Raw genomic sequence first — 24129 nt, forward strand, 5'->3', positions numbered from 1 at the left:
CATCCAACACATCCCATTAAGGATGTGGCCTCATAACAGAAGTAGATAAAGTGGCTCCTGCTGCTGTTCCAGTATTAATAAAATATTTTGAGTCTGAATTACACATGTGATGTAAGGGCCTATGTTCTCTTACTAGAGTGGAACCAAATGCAGTGATCTAAAAAACCCCCTAGTTTTTGTTTGTAGAACATCTGTGAATGCATCATAACTCTTTCATAAAGTAGTTCAGTGAACTGCTTCACAAACCTTAAATTTTCAAGTATACCAACTCTCTTTTAAATCTAGTCCACTCTTGAAAGTTACACCTGTCTAACATTTTTGAATAGGCTACATCACTGTGATGCTGATATTTGTAACTGATCGGAACAGTACATTGTCAGCGTGTGCTTACTTCTACTCCTGTAACAGGCAGGTTTCCGGATCTCACTAGTAAAACAGAAGATCTATATTAAAGAATTGGTGTAATTTTTGAACAATGTTCTGTTTTGTATAGACAAAACTGCTCTAACATCATTCTACCCATTTAAAAATCATGCAGTCATCAGACATCAGATTTGCTTAATAACAGGATGACTAAAATGAGCATATTACATGCAATTTGTTTTATTGAAAGAGCCATCACACATACCTACATTAAAACCCAGTGAAATATAACTGTTTGAAGACCAAAGCTTTATAAAACACCCTATTGAATTTGCGGTTTCTCTAGAATTACCCAAAGTGCACCAACACACACCAGCATCATTATTTAGAAGAATAAACCCAGGCTTAAAGTGCAGTTTTACTCTGAAAAGTGATGACATAAATAGGGTGCTTTCCCATTAGAAAGATCTCTGTTTATTCAGAAGCACTGATGGACTTGAGTGCTGAAAATAAATCTTTCTTGCCTTCTATTCTTGTCAGTCATAAAGACAGACAGCAAGAAAAAGAGAAAAGTAGGTCTGTCCTTTGCTGTGCACCGTCAGTAATATAGTTCTCTTCATTCAGTTACGGCGGTTTGATTGCTATGGTGTCACGGGGGACATAATTTATTCGTCAGTACCCTTACTGCTATTGATGAGGAACGAACCCAGCCTCATTATCAAAGGACAGCATACACTTGCCTGAGCTCTAGGGGAAAAAATGGCAGACAGAGCACATTTGATGCAGGAATCACCAAGAAAATACCTAAGAATCCTTAGGTATTTTAGAATGCTTAGAATGCTACTTTCTGTCACAAGGCAGTTACAGATGCACTTCTAAATTGTGACTTGACTTTACTGCACTAATCTCCTTGTAGATTCATGTAGACAGCCACCGTTATAGGCTGGAACAAGCAGAACACAGATGTTCTAGTGTACAGTAATTTCATGTGGGCCTCCAAGTTTGCACACCCAATGCTAGCCCCACTGCGGGTTACAGGTTTTCCTCATAGTGTCTCAACTCCCATGCTGAGTTCTATACGAGCCTTGCAGGCTCTAGGGCCACCCATGATGTTCTGTGTTTGGCTTCTGGCTTCCAGACTCCCCCTAAGCTCCTACAGAAGCCTACACCTCTGCCGCAGCTCTTTGGGGAACCCCTGCCTAGGGAAGGAGGATGACAGGTTGTCACAGTTATGATCTTGGAACACGTCTCCGGTTCTAGACTTGCCCAACAGCGTCTCGGCTTCCTGCCCTGAGAGTCTCACATTCTGCTGGATTTGTTGATCTGAAAAATGTGAACAGAGTCATCTTGTGGAGATTGTATCAAAAATCTGTTGACCCATTTGGTAGTGTCTTGGAAACCTTGACATCTTTAATAAGGCACATAATCCAAACAAAAACGGGATGATGGCAAATACAGGGAGGTATAATTCTATCACCATGACATTCGCTGTGCCTGTCTAGTTTATATTCACATAATACACAGTATACTGTTACATTCAAAACCAACTTTCTAGCAAAGAAAAACATTTCACTTATGTACAGTCTTAATATCCTCCTACCATTTCTGCTCCACTCCAGTTATAGAAAACAATTCTGGCTACATACATTCAGCTCAAAAGTAAAAGCTTATTTATTATTTGAAATAAAGGGATAACTGTCTGAGAATCAGTGTAATGACACTATTATTTATTTCTTTCCATTAAATCAACAGCTATAAACCAGTTTCTGAAGTAGGTCTGTCCTTTTATGAGAAACAGTGCTGTGCTTAATGTACAGCTCTGGGAACATGAATGGAAAAGTAAAGCACAAGGCATTTCTGGGAGCAAATTGCATGACAGCAGACAAGCAGGCTGCGTATTTGAAAGGCAGGCAACTCAAAGCGTGGCATATGTAGCACCACTTCAGCCAGCAGTAAATTTTTCCCTTCTAGAATAGAGCAAAATAATTTCTTTGAGATGCACCACATGTTGGCAATTTAAAAAAAAAAAAAAAAAGTTATATAGATTTACTATCAATAAGTGGTCCATTTTGAAATGAAAAGGCTTTGTCTGGTAAGTTATAATGAATATTATAACTTATATTATAACTTATTATAACTTATAACTTATAACACTGTAAGTTATTATGAATATTTATGTATTTTATAAATAGCAGTCAGAGCAGTCTGAGTTAAAACTAAACAGAACATTTTGTTTCATTTGTTAATTTTTAATTCTCATATGCAAGTGTGAATTCTTACACTTAGTTCACTGCATTGTGACAGAACAATTAAACGTGAAAATCTTATTGTTGGATCTAAAAAAGATTGTGTAGGTCCAATTATTGAGTGCACCAAACCTCAACAGCAACTACATATGTACTAAAGCCACAGAATCACCCCACTATTTACTTAAAAAAAAAACAAACAAAAAACCCCCCCAAACCCCACATTTTCCTGTACTGAACTGTAGCTTTTTTCACAGCAGAAGGTGAGTTAGTTGTATAGCACCTGTTAGTTCTTGGAATCACTTGCATGCTTCTGTAAGGGAGCCAAGACAACCCCAGCATTCCTATCTTCACTCTCTGGACTATACAGATTATTTTTTTCTATGTATGCTTGAACTTCATCAGGCACTAGGTAACGAATGCTCTGGCCCCTCCGCAGCGCTCTCCTAATCTTGGTGGAGGAAATGTCATTTGTGATCCATTCTTCCACAAGGTGAATGTTATTCTTATGCCTCCACAAAATATCAGATTCATAGATGAATTTCTGAACGCTGTTTCCAGCCCTGCTGATGCATACAAGGCCATGATTTTGCACAATTTCAGTGATGTCCTCCGACTTCCACAGATTGGGGATTCCAAAAGATTCCAGCACGTCACTTCCACAAAGCAGTTTAACCTGTGGGACACCTTAAAAAGAAAAATAAGTGAGAAACAGGGCTTGGTTTTAGCTAGCTTGATGGGGACATTTAATTTCTAGGCTACCTCTCTCTATCTTTAGTTAAGATGAGACAATGGAATGACATAAAAAAAAAGATTCAGAGTATATATTTTGTAATTAGTAGCCTCAATACAGGATTTTTCTGAAAAAAAGGGTTATGGGAGTCCCTTTGTTCAAAAGGACTGGAAAATAAACTACTATGCTTATTTAGCCTTAGGGCAAATCAATCACTGTGAGGATGAAAGTAAAGGAAAATACAGAGAAAATTCCAGACTAGCTGAGTATGAAAGGATACTGTAATGCTGTTAAAACTTTATCTGACATTCCATAGAGTTACAGAAGAGGAGCTAGCTTTTATGGGACGGGGCCAGAGGGTAAAAGCTTGCCTGATGCTGTTAGTCTTTTCTTTGAGTACCTTTACTTTAAAACACTATCAGTTAAACAGTAGAGTTTGGAAAGGCTCAAAGGAAGAAGTCAGGCAGAAGCCAAGATTTGTTAATAGAAAGGATTAAGGTAGTCATTATGCAAGGTCATTCAAATTCTATGTGAATACATATAATTGTACATGTCAAGCTTAAGATCTAAAATTAAGATCTAAAAGCAATAAGCAAAATAAATGCTGCCTAAAATGACAAAGCCAAGCTAAGTCTGTTGTATGAAGTTTTAAATTACAATTTAAAATGATCCTATACCCAGTTATATTGTGAATTTCAGGGCTTAATCCTGTCCTTTCTTTACTCAGCAACTTATGATCCAAAATTCTGAGCTGTAGCTACAGTATAGCAAAGTTCTGTAGGTAAAATGGATAGCTCAGATCTGTTTCAGTTCAAATGTTGATTATCTTGAGTATTTTTCATGTCCTATATATTTTACCTTTACAGGTGTCTTGTTACGAAGCCTACTGCTTTATGCTGTGGGATCTCAGGGAATAAACTTACTCAATGAAATCAGAACCAAGAACTCACATCAAAAAAAGTTACGCTTCAGCACAACTCCCTTGAAATAGCAAGTACGGTTAGGCATTTAATTTGAAAAAAGACTTAACTTTTTATATCTGGACTCTGATTTTTCTTTTTAACAGGCTCATGCCTATTTGGTTCCTGTTTCCTCTTCCGTCCTGGCTTTGTTAAAGGTATAGCATTCTGCAGACTATTAGTGGGATCTGGAGATAAAAGCTTTTGATGATGATACCTGCAAAACAGATGTATTTTAGGTATCTTAATGATGTAGGAGAATATAGGGAAGAGTATGGCCTATTAAATAATCTTTCACCGCTTCGTCCTGTGGTACTATTCTCAGACAATCCATCCAAGAACTGATCTGCTGCAAGTGGGCCTTGTGAGAGCTGGGTCATAAGATGGTCAAAATGCAAAGATTTCAAAGGAACAACTACAAGATTGGTTTGTTTCTTTTCTAATATAGATTCATTTTAAAAAGAAGAACCTCAGTGAAGTAGCAGTGACTGAAAGAGAAAAAAACGAAACTTCAAAAAAATATATTCCTTCAGACAATTCTCATGCCAGCCTTTAAATACTCTAAATAATTAATACATTAAATTAATAATTAAATAAATTAAATTAAATGGGCAGCTTGTGTAGCATGTGTCTACGCTGTTCCAGTCTCTTGTCCTTCCTCATGAACACCTTTTCAGCACAAAAATTGAAAAAAGTGTAAGAAAATACACCTTAAAAATTGTTCACAGGCTCATTTTTCATCTGTTTAGCACTAATGGTGCAACATTTCATTTACTACGCTCATACCAATAGTACTTCTGAATTCACTGAGTCTAATCATACGATTTGGGGTTAGCCTGCTATTATTCTGGCTTGTTTGAGCTAACACCATTCCTTATCCTTCTATAGGTTCTTGAGACTTTTTAGGGTTTGGCTGAAGAATACCTTAAAACTTTTAGTGTTTCCAACCACTCACTCTGGCTGCTTTCCCAATCATCCACTTCCACCCAATCCGAGTTTTTTGTAGCTAGTTTTGCCATAGTCACTCGGTGATTTGCACTGATCAGACCTTTCTTCTTATAGGCATCACCTACTGGAGAAATTATTCCTTTGATTACTTTGTATTTTCCTGTGGAAAAAACACATCACACAAGAACATGAAAAGTGGTTCAGCAGATGTTACTTCCACTGTATTGTATTTAAAATATTACATAACCTTTATTCACTGCAATCTCTAAGATCACCAATGCCGGCTCTGGTAGCCGGCCCAGTGGAAAAGTATGGTACGCTTCTGCCATTGTGCAAGACAGCACAATTAAAGATTCAGTAAGACAGTTGGAAAGATGTATTATCTATAAAGAAAAAACATAAACCCCACGCTTTAGCTCATTAAAATTAGTAATAAGCAACACATATATAAGCTTGTTCTCTCATGTGTTTGACCTGCATGAGTTTGAATGATGTGTACACACGTACTAGCTTCAGTATCTAATTAGTATTTCCAAAAATATCCGTCCCTGTCAAACAGGCACTCACATACACAAAATATTTGCCTTAACATTTAAGTGTCTAGATATCAGAGCTGGTCTGAATTATATAAATGACCATCCTACCTGTTTCGTGAAGGTAGTCTTTAGCCAGCTCAAACAGCCTTAGATGCATGTTGGTGATGGGGTTGAAGGACCCACAGGCCAGCAGTACTACTGCAGTCTTCTTGTCAGGATCTTCCATAGCCATTCCTCGCAGTTACCGAGCCAAGTGGAGAACGCTGGTGCTAGTTACCAGCCACTAACAGAAGAGACCAAATTAAAAAATAGTTATTCCTACTTATTTTGGGCCAATAAGCAGAAGATTTCAGGATCAAACTGAACACTGTATTTTCCTTCCATCAGCATTTGGCGATACTGCGTTATCCAGTTGTTAAGAGACTGAAACCACCGCCTATAGTTCTTTCTGGTTATCCCTGGATAGAGGTACAATGCAAGGAGCTGAGGCAACAGTGGCATTATGTTGCTGCAGAAAGGGGGATAATTCTTCTGTGGGGTTTCAGAAATCAAGGATGTGGAAAAAAGCAAGTATGCTAGGAAGAAGACACATGTAACAGATAAGTGAACTCAAATTTGCCCGGCCTATGGACTGTCAAAGCAGATGCGATTCCCTCCTATGTGCAAGAGCAAACTTCTTCAAAAATGAAATCACTGAAAGCAGGCTGCTTGCCTGAAGATAGGACAGCGTACTGCCCACGCTGAAGAAAAGCAGTTCACACAGAAAAACTTCACGAGGAGAGATTATTTGTCCCAACTGCAGGACAAACTTTATTAGAACTTCACAGCTGTTTTAAGACACTAATGCCAGCCAACTGCCAAGAGACACGTCTGCAGGGGACTTCCTTATAAGTAACTTCCTTACTTCTAGTGCTTACAGGGGGGAATAGAACATCCTGCGACAATTCCCAATGCTGCTACTCTAGATTGCTTTGAGTCTTTTCAGCAAAATCTATACAGCTAACATTATATTGTATTAAATTCTGGAGGAGAGGAGGGTTAACATTTCTTTGTTGGGATTTATTTACATTTTACGTGCTTTCTGTATGTGGGAAGAGAGTGCTATGGGCTAAACATGAAAACAACCAATCTACTTCGTGTTGCAGAGAGTAAGTGGTAGGTGTACCAGCGGAACAGATGATAGACAAATAGCGAATCAGAAAAAAAAAATCAGTGAAAGCTGCAATTAAATACCAGATTTTTTTCTTCCTTTTTAAAATACAACTGCACTGCTCCAATTTTGAACTTGTTTCGGAAAGCTGCTTAAGAATTGGTGACAATAAGGACATTTCACTGCCTATCTTCTTCAGCACGACACGGATTTTTGCTTCTCAGTGTCCTTTTCTTTCATAAGACTATTCTGGCTTGCCGAGATGGTTTCCCCTAGCCTGGCCCTGAACAAATGAAAACTGGAATATGTTACGGGCTATTCTTCTGCTGTTGCTGTTTGTGAGATGTCTGAGACATCTGTGTTGAGCACAGAATAGTCTGCCATTGCTCCTACAGCAACATCACTGCCTGGAAAAATCCCACAAGGTCACCCGCACATTCTGTCTCCCTTACAAAGAAGGTGAGTGATGTTCACAGCCGCCACAGTGGGGAGAGATCACCACAGCTGATCTTGTAACAGCTCTGTGTACTAACATCAAATGGCCCTTGAATAAAAGGAAGTCTTGCAAGGCTTCATGTTTTGGAAGTGTAAGTACTTTTCTGTGCTTTCAAAAGTTTCACAAACTTCTAAAACATTCTTCATTACTGCAGAGTAGCTCAGCATCTGAAGGGCTTGGTGTTACTTGGAATGCAGTCTTCACAGGGGCATCAGCTAGAGGAGTTACTATGGGAACAGGCAAGGAAAGGAGTTAGGCTTGCCTTTGTAATGCATAAAGCCCTATTTTCTAAAGAAAGTGACTCATGCTGCAAATTTGAAAAAGCTTGATTTTCTCCTTAAAAAAAAAAAAGCAAGGGCAAAAATAATAGAAAATTTGAAGATGAAAATATATCATGGCTTTTCTGGAGTTAGTCAAATGTCCTTTTTCATGCTGCTAGCTAATTTCACAGTCTTCAGAAACAGGCAATTATTGCACCATAAGCTCACCTTGTAGCGCTTCGTATCTGCGTAGAAATTGAGAATATAATTTAATAGTTTGCGCATACCCTCAGTCTCCTCATTTGCACTGACATCTCAGGTCTAGCACTGGTTTCACAGAGAACAGCTGCATGGTTGATGTGGGGAGCAGAGGATCTGGCAGGTATCATTGCGTGACTGCCTCCACTGTTAGGTCATCCTTACCATGCAGAGTGCCCTCGGAGCTGGGATCTGCTTTGTACAAAGTGACCTTCAGCGCTCTTTTTGGGGAAAGCTATGTAATTTGTGCATCCCAGGGGAGAAACAGATGACTAGGTTCCAGTGATGATTAAAGCCCAGCCACTGCCCGAGTTGCGTATGGAACTATGCCTGTTCTTACTGTGTGATAGGTAGTTTTGATGAATTATGTATAATTTGGCGCTGCTCAACGTAATTCTAATTATTGCAGTTTGACCACAAGATCCAAAGTAGCAGCCCAGCTCCTGCTCCACAGAGGTGAGAGAGACCTGCATGCAGGTAAGTGTTCAGTTTCATGAAAACCAAGAGCCGCCTTAAAATAATTAGTCCTATCTTATGCCAAACACTAAATGAAATATTAGTAAAACCTCTCGGGGAAACAGTAAAATTTCCTCCACTCTGATTTTCCCTGACAGTGTAGGACTCTTGCCAGAAGCACAGGACATCCTGAATCATTTTCCCTTCTCCTTCAGAAGGAAAAATGAGGTCCCCTGCCATGTAGTCTTTTATATATGTGCTTATATATAATCTCATCATGCTTATACATAATCTTACCAGTATTTAATGCGTACTACTTGCAGTCCTGCTAGCACTTAGCCTGACTCAACACGCATTTGCAGTAAAAACCACTAAAGTACACCCACAGCAGGTTGTGGGCTGGTTCTGACAGGCAGCGGTCGTTTGTGTGGATACGCAGGTAACTGTGAGTATGCTTACAGCTCTGAGGGAAATATTTATTAAACATGCTTTTCTATACAACGCCATGAAGTTTACAGCGCTGTTGCAGAGAGCTCCCGCACGCTCAGCGCGCCAGTTTAAGGTCCGTTTCAGCAACCTCCCGCAACTCCCCGCCGCCAGAGGCCCGCATACGAGTGCGGCCACCGAACGCGCAGCGGGCGGGATCAGGCCCCAACCCGGCGCGTCCCCCGCCACTCCGGCAGCACCCGCCCCGCCGCCCCGGGCTGGGCTGGGCTGGGCTAAGCCAAGCCCAGCTGAGCCGCCGTCCGCGCTTACCGCCCGGGGCCGCGCCGCCAGCTCCGCGCAGAGGGGCCGCGCTGGGCGGCGCGCTCTCATTGGCCCGGTCGCGCTGGCCGCACGTTCTCATTGGCTCGGACGCGGCGACGGCACGTTCTCATTGGCCCGGACGCGCCGGAAGCGGCGCAACTCTGAGGCGGCCTGGTTGCCCGGCCTTGGCCCTGCGGTCCCGCCCGCTGCGGCCTGCCCCAGGTGAGGCGGCCGGGGCCCGGCGGTGAGGCCGGCTCTGGCTCGCACCGCACCGCACCGGGCGGAGAGGGCGGTGGCGACCTTCTCCTTTTCCTTCCTGCGTCCGCGGCATTGCTTGCGGGAGGAGGTCTGCGCGGACTCATCTCCGCCAGCTGTGGGCGCGAAGGAAAGAGGGAGGGAGAGCCGGGCTGGAGCCCAGGCAGGGCTGGGACAGCGCTTCTCGTTTCTCCTCCCGCGGGCCTCCCGCTCCCTCTCCTCCCGCACCTCTCCGGCGGGGAGGGTCGCGTTTCCTTCGTCGTCTTCCGGCCGCTGGAGCTGCGGGCGCCGGTGTAACGCCGGTGTAACGCCCGGGCGCGGCGCGTTACCCGGGCGCGTCCCGGCCGCCACGGCCCGCCGCTCCTCCTGCACACGCAGGGGAGCGCGGCTTTCCTCTGCAGTGCTCTCCTTTCCTACAGCTGGTGGTTCTAAGGTGTGTGCGTGCTTCAGACACCGTGCATCCGGGTCGTTGTCCCTTCAGTAGTTTGCCGAGAGGCCCCTGAACAGTGGGATCTCTTGTTTCGTATAGCGGGAGCTCCGTATTCCAGCAATTGCTGCTTGGTTTCAAACTTGTGTGTATATGCTGTGGCTGTGTGAGTTATTACCTTGGTGAACTTGCTACAAGGATACCAGCCCTGTAGACGCAGCCTAACGTTGCTGTATTTCCACTGCAAGGATCTCCAAGTGCTTTGATTAGACATTCCTCATCAAGACACTACATAATTTTCTTGATGCTTGGAGCATTTTAGAATAAGTTTTAAGCAGTCAATACACAACAATAAAATGTCCTTTCTCCTAGGAGTGTCATGTAACAACTTAAAATTTTCATGTGAAACCAGAAAATGGCTTCAAGAGGAACAACAGAGACCAGTAAACTAAAACAAAACTTGGAAGAGCAGTTGGATAGATTAATGCAGCAGCTTCAGGATCTGGAGGAATGCAGGTAATAAAAAAAGATGCTCTCTTCTTATATGGTAATATTTTTCTTAAGTGGTTGGCACGCGTGGGGATTTTTTTTTATTATTTTGTGTTTTGCTGTGGCTTTTTTTTTAATTAGGTAGAATGTTTGTGTTAAACAGTAAAAGTGATTTTTAAAAAAACTTTTTCTTAAGATCACTCTGTCATCTTCTTGAGGAAAACACAGGCAGAAATACTCATTACTGGTTTTGAAATTTTGTTTTATTGTGACTTTAACTTTTAATAGACGTTCACAGAATTCACAATTTTCATATGGGCTTTTTAAATAGCAGTTAGCAAATAGCTTTTGTGTCAGTTTTATCTTATAATTACGGATGTTTGTGGTTTTTTGTGGTGGGGTTTTTTTTTGTTTTTTTTCTTAGTTTGTCTAACATCTTCATGTGATTTGTTTCCTGTCACTTTGTGTTAGTTTTTTGTGGGCTAATAAAATTTGAGATGAACTGAATTACCATGGAAAAGGCTTTTTTCTCCTTTTTGGTACTTTTTTAGATGTGTTTTCTGATTAAAATTCTAACTTGTCCAAGCAGTACATATATTTTCCAAGAAAAAAAATAACTAACTGCTAAAGGTTGGTAGTGTCATTCTTTGAATTGGGCAAGGCTTAGACAGCAAGATCAGTTATTCCTGAATAACTTGATGGTTTTGGCATGAGAAGATGGACTTCTCAGATAATTTCAGTCACCGTAGCTTTGAGCAAGAAAATCTCACTGCATGTTTTCCTTGAGATTCAAATGTGCTTTTAAATATTGCACTAAGTGTTGAGTATCTCATAGTTGTCAGGGCCTTTTTAATACAAGTGACTTCATAGAAACACCACCAGTGGATGGGTGGCAAGGTGCATAGGTGCTGTAAACCCAAGAAAACTATGTGTGCATTAGCCAAATAACAGGTAAGAGGTAAGAACAGAATAATCTGAAGTGATGTAGATGTTTTCATTGCTTCCTGAGGAAGCATGCTTTGTGGTATTCCCTGATGTCCTTTTCTCCATATTACATCTTGGGTTTAGTCCTATGAATTCATCTGTCTTGTTGGGCTCTCTTTAGAGAGGAGCTAGATGCAGATGAATATGAAGAGACCAAAAAAGAAACTCTAGAACAGCTGAGTGAGATCAATGACTCCTTGAAGAAGATTATGTCTGGGGATATGACTTTGGTGGACGAGCTCAGTGGGATGCAACTGGTAAGGATGCTGTTACTAAAAATAGCTCACGTTCTGCCTGCGCTCAGTGAAACAGAAAATAGATACAAGTGGTTCGTTATAATTTTTAGGCAGGCAAGTGAAAGCTAGTTCTGTGTGTCTAATGTTTTTATTATTTAATATACGTGTACGTATAAAAATGTGTTTAGGACTCTTCATTTTTAATGAAAAAAAATACTGAAGAACTATAACCACAACACTGTAGAAGAAAAACTGGGGGAATATGCAGGGACTAAATGTATCAGATCCTTAATATTAGAAAATAGCATAAAATAATACAAATTCATGTAAAAGGTATGAGGGACAATCCAGGACAATATATATTGTGAGAAATAAAGTTCTCACCTGTTTGTTAGAAAGCATAAAGATAGCATTTCCTGTGCTCTTACTGCTGATTTGTACTTCAGAGGTTCGTACCAATCCAGATGAGGAGGCTGTAGGAGTGACTGTGTAACTTTAAGTTCTTTTAGTGAATTGATAATTATTTTATGCTACCTTCAGAACTTTTGATGTATTTTCTCTCTTCTCAAATGTTCAATTGGAGCATGATTTGTTCCTTCTGAGCCCTGTCTTTTAGGGGTTTGTTTCCAGAGGGATCGTGATGTGTGCAAACATAACTGTGGTGAGATTTAATCATGATGGCTTTGATACTCCATAGAGGATTTTGAACAACAGTAGGAGATTCACCTCACCCTTTATATTCTGCTTACCCTTAGAAGAGCTGTAATCATCAGTTTGGGCATTAAAACTGCTAAAGATAGCATAGCACATCCACTTGTGATGTGCTAATATCAGGAAGATGCTGGAATTTATTAGAAATTAAGACCTGGACTATAATGAAAAGTTTCACAGCTCTTTCTCAGTGTAGTTGCCCTAATTAGTGGATTTTTCAAGCCCTGCGTAAAGGTCATATGTTTTTTCATCTCACTTCTATGGTTATGCAAAAAAAGCTCTCTCTATCAAATGATGCAGAGGATGCTAATGATGGTTTCCAGTCTTCATTAATGCTATGCAGCTATAGCTTGTGACTATTGGTTCTGGTCATTCTTGCTCTTTCCCTTGTAGGCAATACAAGCAGCCATCAGCCAAGCATTTAAAACTCCTGAAGTAATTAGAATGTTTGCAAAGAAACAACCAAGGCAATTGAGGACAAGGTTGGCAGAGGTGAAGATTTCTGTTTTACCGTAAAAACTGTTTATTTGATATAGACTGACTTAAATATGTAATGACTGCAAGGAGAGCAGCAAGTGTGTTCAAAAACTTGGTGGCGGCATCATAAGGAGATAGAGAAGTTCTCTTTCAGGATTTGTTCAGTTTTAAATGTTCCTTGAGGTAATGGGGACAACAGCATGTTTTTCTTGAATTATCCTCTATCTTGCTCCTTCAAGACAAAACTGTGATGAACAGGTGGTGAACTGAGTATAACTGTAAGAAAATCTGAAGAGTCTGAATCTGTGATTTTACTGAGGGGATGGGGAGAGCACTCAGTGTTGGGAATCTAGACTGAACTTGAGATCCAGATAAAGTGAAATGAAATGTGATTTCTCCATGTATCAGTGATATATGAATTCATAATTCTGAATGAATAGGAGTCTGATTGAAAGAGATTCAAGTTTGGAGAAGTCACGAATGCTAAGGTTAGGAGAATGCGGAATGGTTAGAAAAACTTTACAGCCATCTTTTAAATTATGGGTAGCTCTGTCCCTTACTTCCACTAGTACTATGCTTACTGATGATATTTTTAGGCTGTTGCATTGTTCATGCTGTTGTGTTGAGTGAAACTGGTGGGAAGCTTAGGTATTTTGACTTATTTTCCCCCTGGTATACAGATGGACCGAGACTTAATGGTTGGGAAGCTGGGACGAGACCTGTACACACAGCAGAAACTGGAAATCCTGACTGCGCTCAGAAAGCTTGGTGAGAAGGTAAGGCGTTGGTATGATAGTCAGGTGAACAGAAATTTCTGTCTAAAGATCGAAGAAGAATTCGAAATCATTAAAATAAGAAATTACAGCTTTCATTTATGAGCAAATAAGAAAATGCAGGTTGCTTTTGTAGTACATAAACATCCTTCCATTGTAATGCTGAACTTTCTGAAACACTCACTACTGAATGTACATCAAATAGTATTGTACATATATCTAAGGCTGTTTCTACTATAATCTTCTTTCTTCGGTGGGTCATGTGAAGGAATTACATACAAGCTGGTACAAGCTGATGGTATTTATAAAAGCTACAGAACTTTACTGGCTAACTACTGCCTATGCACCTGGCAGGATCTATCCACCGAGCTTTATGTCCTTTTGTATTGGTGATAATACCTACCTTTTGGTATCAGATAAATTAATTGGAGCGATGGGTGATAAACTGTTTCCCCACCGAGTACATCCATGGCAGAACAATCCCTGGTTTTTACCACTAGAGGGAGGAAGAGTTGCTGTTATTTCTTTTTGTTGGTGGTATATGAAGAAAATGGGTTGCTCTGTATCTCTGTCCTTAAACTGTCTTAGGAAATGAGAGAATGTAATGGAAAAGATCAAGTGCAGTACTTGAAGGAGCTGCATTCCAAGTAGATGACATGAGCAAATGGTTTCCCTGAGAATACTTTTATTGCTTGGCTGTCATAGAAAAAAGTTTTGGAAATATGTTAAAAGGCTAGTTAAGATTTTGAACTGAATGCATGAAGATACCTAATCCTCCTGGCATGAGTTCCTTGGATCACTTCAGACAAGCCACTTCATCACGCTTTGACGTAGCCTCTTTGTCTTTTAAAATGATCGGTAACCTACTTCACAGAGGACTTGTTAGGATAGTAGTTCTGCATGTGGTCTGAAGGTGAAAAATGGTGGTAAACATTAGATGTTTACCTGCACAATACTGCAAAATGTCAAGTAGTTAGATGCTTGCTCACAAAGCACAGCAAAGGCACGTAACTAATACTTTTTCCCTCATTCCTACATCACTCTGAATGCCCATACCTGAGTTGTATATTTTTAATAAATAAACTGACACAAGCACTGTGGACAGTTTGACACGCTTATGCTTTGCTTTAATAAGGAGATATATCTGAGGCTGCTTAGGTGAGTTTTAACTTAGAATATCTGAACCTTCCAAATGTAGGTTACTCCTTCATTATTGTAAATATTTTATGGGCATCTGTCATAGGCGTCAGAGAATATACATAAAAGCAAAATACACATGTGCAAATGTCACTTTAAAGAAAGAGAACCATTTCTAGGTCTTTGACTCTTAACATGGTCAAAGCTGGTAGTGACTGCATATTTTCACTTTCCTCAGGAGATGATACGAAGCGAGCTTAGGTCTTCGCTCATTACTGCATTGACCACATGACAAAAAAGTAATTGATATCCTTCGCATAGCTTTGGTACAGAGGTACAGTGTGACCTTTTCATGAAAAATGATCACTGGAGGTCAGCTGGAAACTTAGCGGTGCATGTAGAGGCATGTCTGATGTAGCGTATGCCATCCTTCCTGGGCTGGCAGATGCCACTGAGAAAAAAATCAGTGGTAGGGGGTGTAGCTTGCACTTCTACTTTGGAGCTAGGTAGTGGTGCCACTTAAAAACTGCGACTTGACAATTGCTGTAACCTGCTGTAGTTCATGTACCTGCCCATGTAGATGGTGGGAGTTACAGTGGTGGGAATATGCACAGTTAAGGTACCAAGCTCAGAGTTATGGCCTTTTTTGATTCAGCTCACTCCAGATGATGAGGTGTTCTTGTCAGCAAATGCTGGTACAGCCCTGAGCCAGTTTGAGAGAGTCTCCACTGACCTCGGTAAGTTTTCATTCTCATAATTTCCAATTTCTTTGCCTCGTGGAACACTAATTAATAGAAATACCTGTGATTCCCCTATGAAAGAGAAATTACCGTCAAAAGATTCATGCCATTAAGTTTTGATATACTTTTTTGTGTTTTATTAACAATGAACCTCTGATATGCTATCCGTGGGGAAAAAGTAATGCAGCAAATAAATCCAGTGCCAAATGTCCATAAAATGCCAAGCGTTGCCCGTAATGCTGAAGGCCTGGTCTGTCTCAAGCAGAGATACCATCCTTATAGTTAAACACAGATCTCTTTTGCATTAATGACTCTCTTCAGGAGAGCCTTTTCCTCTGCCTGATGCAGAGAATTTGGCAATTATCGGCACATTGTCAAAATGAAGCTTTAAAGTACTTTTCTTGCTGTGATTGTCGTAACTCTGATGATACTGACAAGACCAAAAGTTCAGTTATAATATGCATTAAATAAGCACAACATTTCATTCTAGCGTTACAGTTAGAATTGTGATGGAAGAACTACGAATGGCAGGAACGTGCCAGACTAGGTCAGGGTACAAATAATCTGACTCTGTGACCTACCTTTCAGTACGCCTCTTCCGGAGGCCGTGAGCAAGGTGGGAGCCTTTTCTTCAAAAGGGAACTTCGTTAGAAGCTCTCTGTGTCTCCGGCGGGTTGACCTTGGCCGGCCACCAGCTACCCACCAAGCCCCTCTCTCATTTCCCTGCCTTGGCAGGACAGGGGGAGAAAATAAAATTAAAAACTTGTGGGTCAAAATAAAGGTGGTTTAATAAAGAAAAGCAAAGGCTGTGCACAGAAGCAAAGGAAAACAAAAAGATTGGCAACTTCCCATCAGCAGGCAATGTCCAGCCACTTCCTGGGAAGTAGCACCTCAGTACAAGCAGCAGTTCCTTCTGAAGGCAAATGTCTTAATAACAAATCCCCCACCTCCTCCTTTCTCCAAACTTTTATTGCTGAGCGTGGTGTCATCCAGTGTGGAATATACCTCTGGTCAGCTTGGGTCAGCTGTCCTGGCTGTGTCCGCTCCCAACCTCCTGCCCACCCCAAACCTCCTGGCCTTTAGGGGTGAGACCGCCTCCATGCTGCGCTGCTCAGCAGTAGCCAAACCATAGGTGTGTTATCAACACCCTTCTAGCTACAAATACAGAGCAGGGCGCTGTGAGAGCTGCTGTGGGGAAAGTTAACTCCATCCCAGCCAGACCCAATACACTGTGGCTGGCTTCAGACCTGTCAAGCAGGTATGTTTCCTTTTTTTTTATTTTATTTTTTAAATTAGCTCAAGTGCTCCAGTTTTCAAATGTAGGTTTGATTTCTTGTGATCTGTCATGGCTTTAGCTGGGAGAGAGTTAATTTTCTTCACTGTAGCTGGTATAGTGCTGTGTTTTGGATTTAGTATGAGCATACTGTTGATAACACACTGATGTTTTAGTTGTTGCTAGGTAGTACTTACGCTAGCCAAGGGCTTTTCTAGCTTCCCGTACTCTGCCAGGTAGACAAGAAGTCGGGAGGGGAGGGGGCACAGCCAAGGCAGCTGATCCAAACTGGCCAAAGGGATATTCCATATCCTATGACGTCATGCCCAGTATATTAACTGGGAGGAGCTGGCCGGGGGAAGCGGCGATCACAGCTCGGGGACCGGTGGTGTTGGTCAGCGGGTGGTGAGCGGTTGCATCACTTGGGTTTTGTTTTTGTTTATTCCTGTGTTTCATTTCTCTCTCTCATTATTTTCCTGTTATTTCCTGTCATCATTATCCTAATCATCACCACTATTATTACCATTATTACTATTATTATTTTATTTTTATTATTAAACTGTTCTTAACCCATGAGTTGTCTTGCTTTTGCTCTTCTGATTCTCTCCCCCATCCTGCTGGGGTGGGGGAGTGAGCGAGCGGCTGTGTGGTGCTTAGTTGCTGACTGGGGTTAAACCACAACACGATCCCACAATTTTTACTTGATTTAAATGGTATATAAGGAAATTCACGATTTCTATTAACACTTACTGAAAATGTTTTTTCCTCTCACAGGATCAGGAGACAAAGTCTTTGCTCTAGCAAGTTTTGAAGTAGAAAAGGCAAAGCAATGAAGAGGTGCGTGAGGCTTATGTCTCTCCAGTTATCAGCAGCATTGGACTTCTGTCATATTGCATTTGTTTTTTCTATTTTTAACATGTTGGAGAAAAGCAAAACAAACAAAAAAACCAAACGCTAAACCTCTTGGATTCTTAACCAGAAGATATGAAGACAACAGCCTTAAGTGCACTTTGGAACCTTGGTGTCTGTACCCCTTAGTAAGCTCTGAGGCTGAATACTAAGCGGTACTCTAAAAACAAAAGCATGGTATGCCTGTCTTTGGAAAGAATCGGCTATTTTGAACTTTTCTGAATGTGTATTTCTCTAACTATTAAAACATAATCTTTTTGCATGTGGTTGTAGCAAGGAGACCTTTTTCAGGAGCAGTCCTAATGAATGAGTGGGTTTTTTGGGTGATTCTTCACATTGCTCTCAAGTTGTCTTAATTTTTGTCTGGACTCCCTACCAAGTAGTTTATACTAGGAATGCAGTGAAGCTTTGAAAAATTGACATAGTTTATTTGAAATGCCATTTTTCTACAAACTGTTTGCAGAAGAACCGAAATGAGACTGTAGGCTGATCATTGGCCCTTAGCTGCTTGTTTGCTGTGCACATGAATGAGTGCCATTGTGTCCAAGCCTTGACTGACAAACAATGGAAGCCCTGTAGGGAGGCTTCTGGAGTAATTTAACCTTGTGTATTGAAGTGACAGGGAATTGTTAGGAAATGGCAATGAGAAGGCCTTTGTGTGACCTCTTTAGCTCTGGGTGTATAACTACATGCTACTGCTATTTCCCAGTATTTCAGAGATAGCGTGAAATAGCTTGCAAGGAGAAACAAGTTTAAAAAAGGCAGAAAAGCTCTCATTACGTTCATTACGTGACTGGTGCAGTTGTTGCTCAGTCTGTTTATCAGATGGTGGTGCCATGATGAGGGGAGGGTCTGTGCTTCGACAGGGAAGTTAGAATCCTGAATAATCTCAGGGTATAGAAAGATATAAAATCTCACATTGTTGAGTTTATAGCTCTGACTGAGGAGAAACTACTTGGGACTCTAGATGTGTGTTCAACTATCAACTAACAGTGTGATAACTATTTTTTGTAAAATCAATATTAGAGATCTTGTCTTAAAGTGTACTGGCAGCTTCATGCTTTAATTCAGTACTTGTTAACGTTTTGTCTGAGGTGACTGGAAGCCTCTGTTTCACTGAGAATTTTTTCAGCTTGGGAAACGTGCATTTCAGGTCTGCTCTACCCTTGGTATAGATTTAGGCACTGATCTAATGATGGCAACCAAAAAAAAAAAGAGGCATTTCTTAATTGAATTTCATAACTGTTCCCCTTCTTATTTTACCACTAGCTGAGAAAAGGATATGGATAGAAGCCAAAAACATTTCTGTGGTCATCTTAGCTGTTAACAATTCTACCTTTTTTCCTCTGAACAGAAGGAGAAAAGATTGACATTTCCTTAGGAGTGTTGCTTTGTCTGAAACTAGAAGCAGTAAATCCTCAGTTCTTTAACTCAGTGTAGCTGCATGTAGACACACCTGTTCAGCTTTACACCTTCTAGCTGTAAAAAAGAAAAAAAGCAAACCCCAAAAATTGCATTAAAAAAAAAAGTAACTTCATGCAATAAAAAGTAATTTCCCTCTGTTTCTCTGCAAAAAGAGTTAAAACATTAGACAGTTCTGGGTCCTTTGGACTGTATGTTTTATCAGGGAGTTAGCATTTCCTTTCTTTGCAGAGCTTCAGAAGTGGAGGAAGCATTACGAAATCTCATTGGCAAAAGGAGCGTTTGGCTGTGAGTGTGTTGATGTGCTATTATTATCTGGCACCCCTCAGAGAGATGCAGTCAGTTCCCGTAAGGTGGGGCAGAAGTATCAAGAGAAGGAAACTACCATTTTGCTGCTTAAACTCCAGAAATTATCTGGTTTTCCTAAGTGATAAGTTTATTTTTCCTTCAATGAGAGAAAAGTACAATAGCCCAATGCCACAGTGGTTTATGCTCACTCTTCAGCAAATGACAATTCAAAGAGGTTAAACAGAGATCTCTACCTGTAATGCTAAGGTGACAGGTGTGTCTTCGGGACAAAGAGATTTTGTGCTGGTTTTAGTGATGGGGTATTTTTTGACAGTGTGTCTTGATTTTTAGGCATGTTTCTGAACTGACCTGTGAAATATGATAACTGCCATCACGGTAGGTCTGTTGCTGGAAAGAAAAGGATGGTGATAATACTGGAAAGATCAGAAGAATTCCTAGGAAAAAGTGATCTTGTTTCTATCTTGTTAGTGCTCTGAATTATAAAAATTAATAAATCGGTCTACTGAAAGGATGATACTGAAATCTTTAGAATTAGTAACAGTTTATAAACCAACTTTTAAACCCAAACTTTGGGATTCAGTTCCAGTTTATGGTGGTGTGACTGTTTTTGGCAACAGTGGAGTTGGACCTGCATTTATCAGTGAAGGTGACCCACTGTTTTGAGGAATCCTGTGCTTAATGTAGTAGAACATCCATGTTTTACCTATCATATATATATCTTCGGCTTTTATAGCTAGACTTGAGCTTCAGTGAGAACTGCCATTAAATTGAGTGAGTGGAGTGGAAATAGTCTTAAATTTAGATAGCCTATTGCAGCGTTCATCTCAGTGTTGCATAGTAGTCAGAGACTCAGTGGGTAGCATAGATTATAAACAGAAAATTAACGTGATCAGTCATAATTTAGATTGCACTTATACGGCGTAAATACCCTATAAATAAGCAAGTTTGCCTAATTGCAGACTAGGACTGGGGTAGAGTAAACCAGAAAATGTGGGATTTAGAATGTATTTTGCTTTAATAGATATCCTTTTGAAATCTAGTATTTTATAAATGAAAGGATATACAGTATAGACAACATAATTTGTCTTTCACTGATGGAGCTTTTCTCCTTTCTTGTTTTTTTTTTTTTTCCCCCCCCAAGAAGCTTTTATTTAGATAGAGTTCCTGTCTGGGGCAGTGTTGTGTTCACTGACAAAGGCTGATTGCGGCTTTATAGCTGAGAGTGGCTTATTAAAAGGTGTTATTAGACAGTCTAAAGTTATTGAAAACAAAACAGTCCATGGGGACTGTAGCTGCTGCCTTTTCCTTTCTGCTCATTACTGGTGCTAAGTAACTCTTCTCCCTCCACACCCCACAACCTGCTTGCAGCATTAGTATGTAAATTAAATCTCTAGGTACTCCCACAGATCACAGTAAGTTTACAGTACAATAATACGGAAACCTTTTTCCTTGTAGTTTTAGAGAGGTGTATGTTTCCAGGAGAAACTCTTTTTTTTTTTAATTGATTTGCAAATATTAGAGGATTTTTTCAGACTTTCTATACTGCAGGCAGTTGTAAAATTCCTATGAAATTGATCCTTTGCTATTTTTTTATCATTGCGCTCCTTCTGCTCTTGAAAAGATACCTCGTGATTCAGATGGACAAAGATAAGATTGAGATCAATGACAATATTTTTGCAAGATTCAGTATGCCAGGCCAGACTTCCCTTCTCAGAAGCTGTGGAAGGTCAGAAAGCATAGCTCTAACCCAGAGGCTGGGTAAGTCCTGCAGAATGCCCTGACTGTAAATGTAACTTAACAAGGAAGCTGTTGCCAGTAGGAAGCTATTCATATGTTGACCCTAGCAAATAGTTATTCAGGTAACCCACTTGCATCGGTTAGATTAATTTCAGAGGCATAGTAAGTGAATTGGTGTGTTGCACTAAATAGTTTGCCCAAAAATCCTGGGAGGTACCTCCCCTAGTATCTCCAGTGCTTCTGCAAGGGCTGGAAAAAAAGTCCATAATCTATTTGTTAGAGTAATAATTTGCTCAAATAAAAACTGGTAACAAAAGAATGACTCCTAAATGAAAGCACTGTTTTGTGGTTTAACATACAAACTTGTGACTTCTGAGTTCCACCCCTGGTTCAGCGTTAGAGCCAGGCAGATCACTTACTTTCTACACATCTTTCTCTCCTGGAGTAAAATACAGATTATGGTACCTGAATATCAAGTGCTATGAAGTTGTTGTTGATCATGCATTGCTTTGAAGATTAAAAGTGCTTTGGTTTTTGTTTATCATTTTACTTCTGAAATAAGAATTGTAAGGTACAGGAGCTTTAAACACATCAGCAAAGTTGCCCAAATTTCTTTTCGGCCATATATAACCTCCCTTTTTTAATCTCTTTCTCTATAGAGTGAATCTAGTGATTGTACTGATCTAACAGAAAAAGTGTTAGAAAAGTGAAGCTTCAAATGCTCAGTCTCTCTTTCTTCTGTCGTTGTCTCCTTGTAGTATTTCCGTTCTTTGATGTTGAATGGAAAAGTAGCAAGTTATCTTGGTCTTAAAGGAAAAAATAAGATTTCTTAAGAGACCCCTTAGTTGTTCATGCTACCTTGCCTGTTAAAACCAAATTCATTTTGATAGAGAATTCTGTATTAATGATACCCTACTGACCAGGCATTGGAGGCTGTCGTTAGTGGCTGAAATGGTAAGCAAATTAAAATATAAACAGTTGATTTTGCTTCCAGTATGGCCGTTCCCTTCCCATATAGGGACAAATATAATTTTTACATTGTAAAGAAATAAAAGGCAGCCTGCAGGCATCTTCTAGTTTCCCTGCTTTCACCATTTTTAAATTATCCTCACTGAGTTCTGCAAAGTCTTTTCTATTAGGGAAGTAAACTCTCACATCAATTCTGCCTGCTTAGCTACCCACAAGAGAGGAAGAGGAGTGCTCATATTGGAGGTTTTTCTTTAGGAGTCATGGAAAATGTGAGACCTTGCCTTGCTGTGAGGTTGTAGGGGTTTTTACCTTCACACCTGTGAGGGAGAGGGGAGAATTACCGAAGTTTGTTGCCCAAGATTCCTCTCCTGTAACTTCTAAACACCTAAGCTTCCCACCTCCATCAGGCAGGAGCTGCTGGTGTTCGGCACATCTGAAAAGGTGGCCTGAAGTATCTAACACTATCTGACAGGATAAATAAGAATGTTTCAGAATAAGTGGTCTCTAAAATAAGGTCTTAAAAGAGAAAATACAGATGTAAGGTTAGTGGATATAACGATATGTACGGCGTTTCTGTGTCATGCACTGAAATATACACTGTAATTTAACACACTAATGTTACTGATATATTTAATAGCAGCTTACTTCATAAAACAAGTTCTAATGATGGACATCTCTTTTTTATCTTGCTATCATAATAGTTTGCTGCTTGATAATGTTTAGGATCGTGTTTTCAATATGTCTCCAAAAATGGGGCGGTAATAATCGCAGATGTACTGAAATCCATCAGGCAGAACCACCTGCAAATCCTGCGGACAGAAGTGTTAGTATCTGGGTAAAAAGCTTTTCTTTTGATTGTCCAGCTAATATCCTTGTAAGGTGGAGTTTGAACTTCAGTCTGTAATGTTGTGGTAAAAGAGTGTGCTTTGCAACTTTGTAAATACCAGATTTAATCTGGGAACACTTCTGGTTTTCAATAAAATCCGCAGCTGAGGTTTCTTACCGTACAAACAAAGCCTGGATTAAAAAAAAGGAAAAGATGGTCATAGTCTTTTTTTTTTTTTTTTTTTTTACACTAAAGGGCTTTTTGGTCCATCCCTCTAAAAGATCTCTGCATACTTCCTCAGAACATTAAACATTGTAACTAAGGCAGCTGAACTCTTTAATTTCTTAGTATATTCTCTCTAATCTATGCAAGTTGTGCTTGCCACTAGCCATGGAGATTTCAGCTGACTGGTGTGACCCTACATCATTTATTATAGTGTCCCAAGTACCTAAAGAGGTGATTAGCTGAACTGCATTTAATTTTCAGGAAACACTGTACTGTTTCTGCGTCGGAGCATTATTTTGATGGATTGGAATTGTCAGACTAAGCCTGAAGTATAGATGATTACCAAAAGAAAAAGATTCCAAACTAAAAACAATTCCCTCATTGGGTACCATACACATCTTGGAGAGAAACAGAGTTTTCATTATTGTTGCATGTAGTTAAATCAGATGGATAATGAAAGCAGGGCTTGTGTGTACAGATGCTGCTGGAAGCCCTTAATGAGAGGGAGATGCCAACAAATACAGGGGGACTTGGAGGGTGGAAGCAGCTGTACTGTGAAGGAATCCTAAATGAATTTCAGAACTGATTAAGAAAGAATTGGAGATCAGAGAAGGACAGCGGGAAGCGAGAGAATTTTTTCAAGTCAAGCAGGCCTTCAGAGGAGGTTTCGTGACGTTTTGGCTCACTAGAACAAACAGCAGCCTTATCAAACAGAAGAGATTAGAAGTTATTGGAAAGAAAAATCCATTTAATCTGTTGATTTTTATGATACAATATCCAATCTTTATACAATACCTGTAAAAGTGTTAGAAAGACTTAACCTTTGATAATTAAACTTCCTAACATTCCCCTGCTGATGGTAACCGGTAATATTCCTGTTTTGTGGTTGGGGCAAGTAGGGTGACGATGGGTAAGATAATAGATTTGATCAAGTGCAGTGCACCTGTGTCTTCCATTTGCTTTGTGAAGGCCTGTGCATTCCCGTGAGACATGAACAATATTCTACTAAATCTGTGGTGGAGCTAGGAGTTAAGAGGTCTCCTGAGCATCCATCAGGTCTCATGATGATAACAGTAAC

The 24129-nt window shown here is 40.3% G+C and overlaps 2 protein-coding genes across 6 annotated transcripts in view; one reads left to right on the top strand and one right to left on the bottom strand.

Moving 5' to 3' along the window:
* LZIC (leucine zipper and CTNNBIP1 domain containing) overlaps positions 1–17825 on the top strand; it is a 28045-nt gene extending 10220 nt beyond the window's left edge. Inside the window, exons 1-8 of one of the 4 annotated variants that reach the window (XM_075113811.1) lie at positions 9356–9374; positions 9827–9913; positions 10207–10350; positions 11429–11564; positions 12648–12746; positions 13412–13507; positions 15297–15378; positions 17429–17825. In XM_075113811.1, the coding sequence (XP_074969912.1) occupies positions 10250–10350; positions 11429–11564; positions 12648–12746; positions 13412–13507; positions 15297–15378; positions 17429–17487 (573 nt within the window). In that variant the 5' untranslated portion in view covers positions 9356–9374; positions 9827–9913; positions 10207–10249 and the 3' untranslated portion in view covers positions 17488–17825. Of the gene's footprint in view, positions 1–8358; positions 8427–9286; positions 9375–9700; positions 9914–10206; positions 10351–11428; positions 11565–12647; positions 12747–13411; positions 13508–15296; positions 15379–17428 lie in introns of those variants that run through there. The other 3 variants (XM_075113812.1, XM_075113814.1, XM_075113813.1) reach the window with 3 other exon arrangements.
* Positions 1807–9251, bottom strand: NMNAT1 (nicotinamide nucleotide adenylyltransferase 1). Of its 2 annotated transcripts, none has more exons than XM_075113809.1 (5): positions 9162–9251; positions 5894–6068; positions 5226–5409; positions 4373–4518; positions 1807–3296 (listed from the first exon to the last, which is right to left on the bottom strand). In XM_075113809.1, the coding sequence occupies exons 2-5, from the start codon at positions 6015–6017 to the stop codon at positions 2896–2898; spliced, it is 855 nt and encodes a 284-aa protein (XP_074969910.1). In that variant the 5' UTR covers positions 6018–6068; positions 9162–9251; the 3' UTR covers positions 1807–2895. The 2 variants fall into 2 exon arrangements, with proteins under 2 accessions (XP_074969910.1, XP_074969911.1); XM_075113810.1 differs by lacking the exon at positions 9162–9251 and adding an exon at positions 7920–8391.
* Positions 17826–24129: the final 6304 nt, after the last annotated feature.

This window comes from Phalacrocorax aristotelis, chromosome 19 (genome assembly GCF_949628215.1).
Source record: "Phalacrocorax aristotelis chromosome 19, bGulAri2.1, whole genome shotgun sequence".
Classification (NCBI taxonomy): Eukaryota; Metazoa; Chordata; class Aves; order Suliformes; family Phalacrocoracidae; genus Phalacrocorax; species Phalacrocorax aristotelis.

What these genes read in the sequence shown, in the direction of transcription:
- NMNAT1 (XM_075113809.1), bottom strand. Translation starts at nt 6,017, where the DNA reads ATGGCTATGGAAGATCCTGACAAGAAGACTGCAGTAGTACTGCTGGCC. An exon ending in AGACTACCTTCACGAAACAG is followed by an intron (nt 5,410 to 5,893) that starts GTAGGATGGTCA and finishes TTTTTTCCACAG; the next exon opens with GAAAATACAAAGTAATCAAA. An exon ending in GAAACACTAAAAGTTTTAAG is followed by an intron (nt 4,519 to 5,225) that starts GTATTCTTCAGC and finishes TCTGTTTTGCAG; the next exon opens with GTATCATCATCAAAAGCTTT.